Source organism: Bidens hawaiensis, unplaced genomic scaffold (assembly GCF_021521415.1).
Source record: "Bidens hawaiensis isolate Kalapana, Puna unplaced genomic scaffold, B.hawaiensis_p1.1 tig00044823_1, whole genome shotgun sequence".
Lineage (NCBI taxonomy): Eukaryota > Viridiplantae > Streptophyta > Magnoliopsida > Asterales > Asteraceae > Bidens > Bidens hawaiensis.
This window is the reverse complement of record NW_027505919.1, coordinates 18,735-21,519: the sequence shown is the minus strand read 5'-3', so window position 1 is coordinate 21,519 and position 2,785 is coordinate 18,735. Positions and strand designations below refer to the sequence as shown.

The following is a 2,785-nucleotide window of genomic DNA, read 5'->3' as shown; positions in this document are numbered from 1 at the left end:
ATCAATGTGTACCTGTGATATCTAAGAAAGCATCATTTGCATACGCGGTGGAGATATCAGTTTTATGCGGATCCGCCCTACATCCATAATGATTAGAAACTAACTATGTTCATATGTATGCATGTGTAAAATAATAAAAAGGAGATAACTCACAAGTCAAAGCTTTGTTTTATTGTACAAAAAGATATATTCAAGGATGCGCCAACACCGCTCATGTAGCTTGTGTAGCATCTCTTTTCTGAGACTAATATGGCAGGTAGCAACAACTTGCAAGCTGCTGCTGTTGCTTCCCTGAATATCAGTCACAATCTGGAATTTCAAACTGCAAGTAACTTTAAAGTTCAAAATGGAAGGCACAATCGCAAAAAATAAAACCTAATTTCAGTCAACCACATATGACCGTGTAATCGCCATTTTTAACACATAAAAAAGCAAAACAGAAATTGGGAGCTAGCAAATAGCAAAACAAAAGCTCTCAGATTTAGTCAAGAAACTTGTCAACTGCCGAATTGCTTCTGTTTGAAGCGCCTATTTCCTCTTGTTACAAATAGCGTATTTGTGGAACCATCGTTATATTCACCAAAGCCATCAACAAAGCTTCACGGGATCTACCATTACCATTGATTCCATGTTCCCAGCCGTCGGTGACATCATTGCCGTCAACCGGAGAAATTCACGAACAACATCACAGCTTCACCGCATATAAGTGCAAACTTCCGTGTCGCCGGATGAGTGCCAGACTTCTATAACATAGATTTTTTATCCAGAGAGGCAGAGAGAGGAGAGAGAGTTTTAAATTTTGAATTATGCTACACACAGCACACATGATTTCTAGGCTGAGATGTGAGGGTGTAAGAATTTTATGCATTCAAAATTTGTACATTATGCTTAATTGTATTGTACCTCTTAAACTTTCAACATTTCAACACTCTCTTTCCAATATTCATTATATATAGTAATAGATATTCTCCTAATGGTAAGAAGTTTCGGCATCCAAAGATTGATAACAATTTATAATTGGTTGAAGGCACTGTTTTTAATTCCTGGGAAGATGTTGTTACCATGTATTATAAGTATGCTGAAGAATCTAGTTTTTTGGTCCGCAAAGGTCAAACTAAGAAATGGAAAGGTGACGTTACACACAAGTATTTGAGGTGTAACAAGTGCGGTACCCCCCAAAGCAAACGTTCATTTGATTCCATGGCTAAACCCTCAATGTATGTCAGGCAAAAGACATTCACCATAACTGATTGCAAGGCTCACCTAGGTGTTTCATTTTGTCGTTACACATATAAGTTTATTGTGTCTAAGTTTGTAGAAGATCACAATCATTCTCTGATTGACACTTTTAGCCGTGACTTGACTAAGATATCTAGAAAGCTTTCATTTTCAACCAAAAAAATTATCCACCGGATGAGTTTAAATAGAATTGTTCATACCGTTGCTCATCGTTTACTTGTCTCAATAAAGAGCAGTCATCATTACGTTAGAGGTACTCCTATTGATTTCAAGAAATTTTACAATGGAATGAGGATTTTCATAGGTGATAGAGATTCCCAGTTATTTATTGACCGGTTGAAAGATCGTTATGAGAGTTTCCCCGAATTCTTTTTTGATTTTACATTTGAAAATGGCAAGTTAACGTCTATCTTTTGGGCCGATGAGATATCCAAGTTAAATTACAAAGCTTTTGGTCTTGTTTTGGCTTTTGATGCCACGTGTCAAACTTATAGGTCAGGTATTTGATTCCACTTTTTTGTTTTTATTTATCATATGTAAATTTATATTATAACATATGTTTATAATGTTAATAAATTGTACTTTTCCAGGTACAAAATGATATTTGTTTCTTTTACCGGTGTAGATCACCACAAAAAATGTGTTACTTTTGGAGCAGCCTTGATTAGTAGTGAGACTATCGACTCTTACAAATGGTTGCTTCTATCATTCCTTAATTGTCATGGTGAACAACCCAAGTTAGTTTTAAGTGATCAGGATCCTTCTATGCGGGTAGCAATAGTTCAAGTATTTTCTGAGTCACGTCATAGGCTTTGTATGTGGCACATTATGAAGAAATTGCCGGCCAAGGTTATGATCTTAACTTTGAGTCATGTTATTAATTTTGATATCTGTGTTATGTCTTTTGATATTTTTTTTTCATAAATTAGGTATGTGGTGATGTTATTGAAAATACTAACCTTCGTTGGAGGATTCATCGTTTGGTTTGGAATTTGTTTATCACCCCTGATACATGTGAGTCCAGATGGCATTATCTTATTGAGAAGTTCGGTTTACAAGACAACGCGTGGTTGAATGATATGTTTGATATCCGAGATCATTGGGTTCCTGCTTATTTTCGTGATATCCCGTTTTGTTGTTTAGTGAAGACTACATCTCGTTGTGAAAGCTCTAACGTAACATTTAAAGTCAACTCAACTAGCGCTAATACGCTCGTGCAGTTCATGTTGTGTATGGAGTCTAGACTTGACAGCCAACGTTATTCTAAAAGAAGTTTTGAGTACAAGACTTCGTCTACTTACTTAAAAGTTCTACTGGTGAAGAAATAGAAAAACATGCATTTGAGTTGTACACTCAAACAATTTTTAATGAAGTTAGAAAGGATATAATGAATGGAAGGTATTGTTGTTATGTTACATATACCGAATCCGTTGATGCTCATGTTTTATATTCTGTTACACATTTGGACAAAAGGAAGGATATAACTAACGTCTTTCTGGTATGTTAACATATGTTATACCGTTAACGTATGTTATAAGTTAACCTC

The 2,785-nt window shown here is 35.5% G+C and overlaps 1 protein-coding gene across 1 annotated transcript; it reads left to right on the top strand.

Moving 5' to 3' along the window:
- Nucleotides 1-1,200: 1,200 nt before the first annotated feature.
- Nucleotides 1,201-2,567, top strand: LOC143615920 (protein FAR1-RELATED SEQUENCE 5-like). Its single transcript, XM_077088912.1, has 3 exons — nt 1,201-1,733; nt 1,830-2,025; nt 2,169-2,567. The coding sequence occupies exons 1-3, from the start codon at nt 1,201-1,203 to the stop codon at nt 2,565-2,567; spliced, it is 1,128 nt and encodes a 375-aa protein (XP_076945027.1).
- The last annotated feature ends 218 nt before the right edge of the window (nt 2,568-2,785 follow it).

Coding starts and splice junctions, on each gene's coding strand:
- LOC143615920 (XM_077088912.1), top strand. CDS start 1,201: ATGGCTAAACCCTCAATGTATGTCAGGCAAAAGACATTCACCATAACT. Junction 1,734..1,829: donor GCCACGTGTCAAACTTATAG/GTCAGGTATTTG, acceptor GTACTTTTCCAG/GTACAAAATGATATTTGTTT. Junction 2,026..2,168: donor TGCGGGTAGCAATAGTTCAA/GTATTTTCTGAG, acceptor TTCATAAATTAG/GTATGTGGTGATGTTATTGA.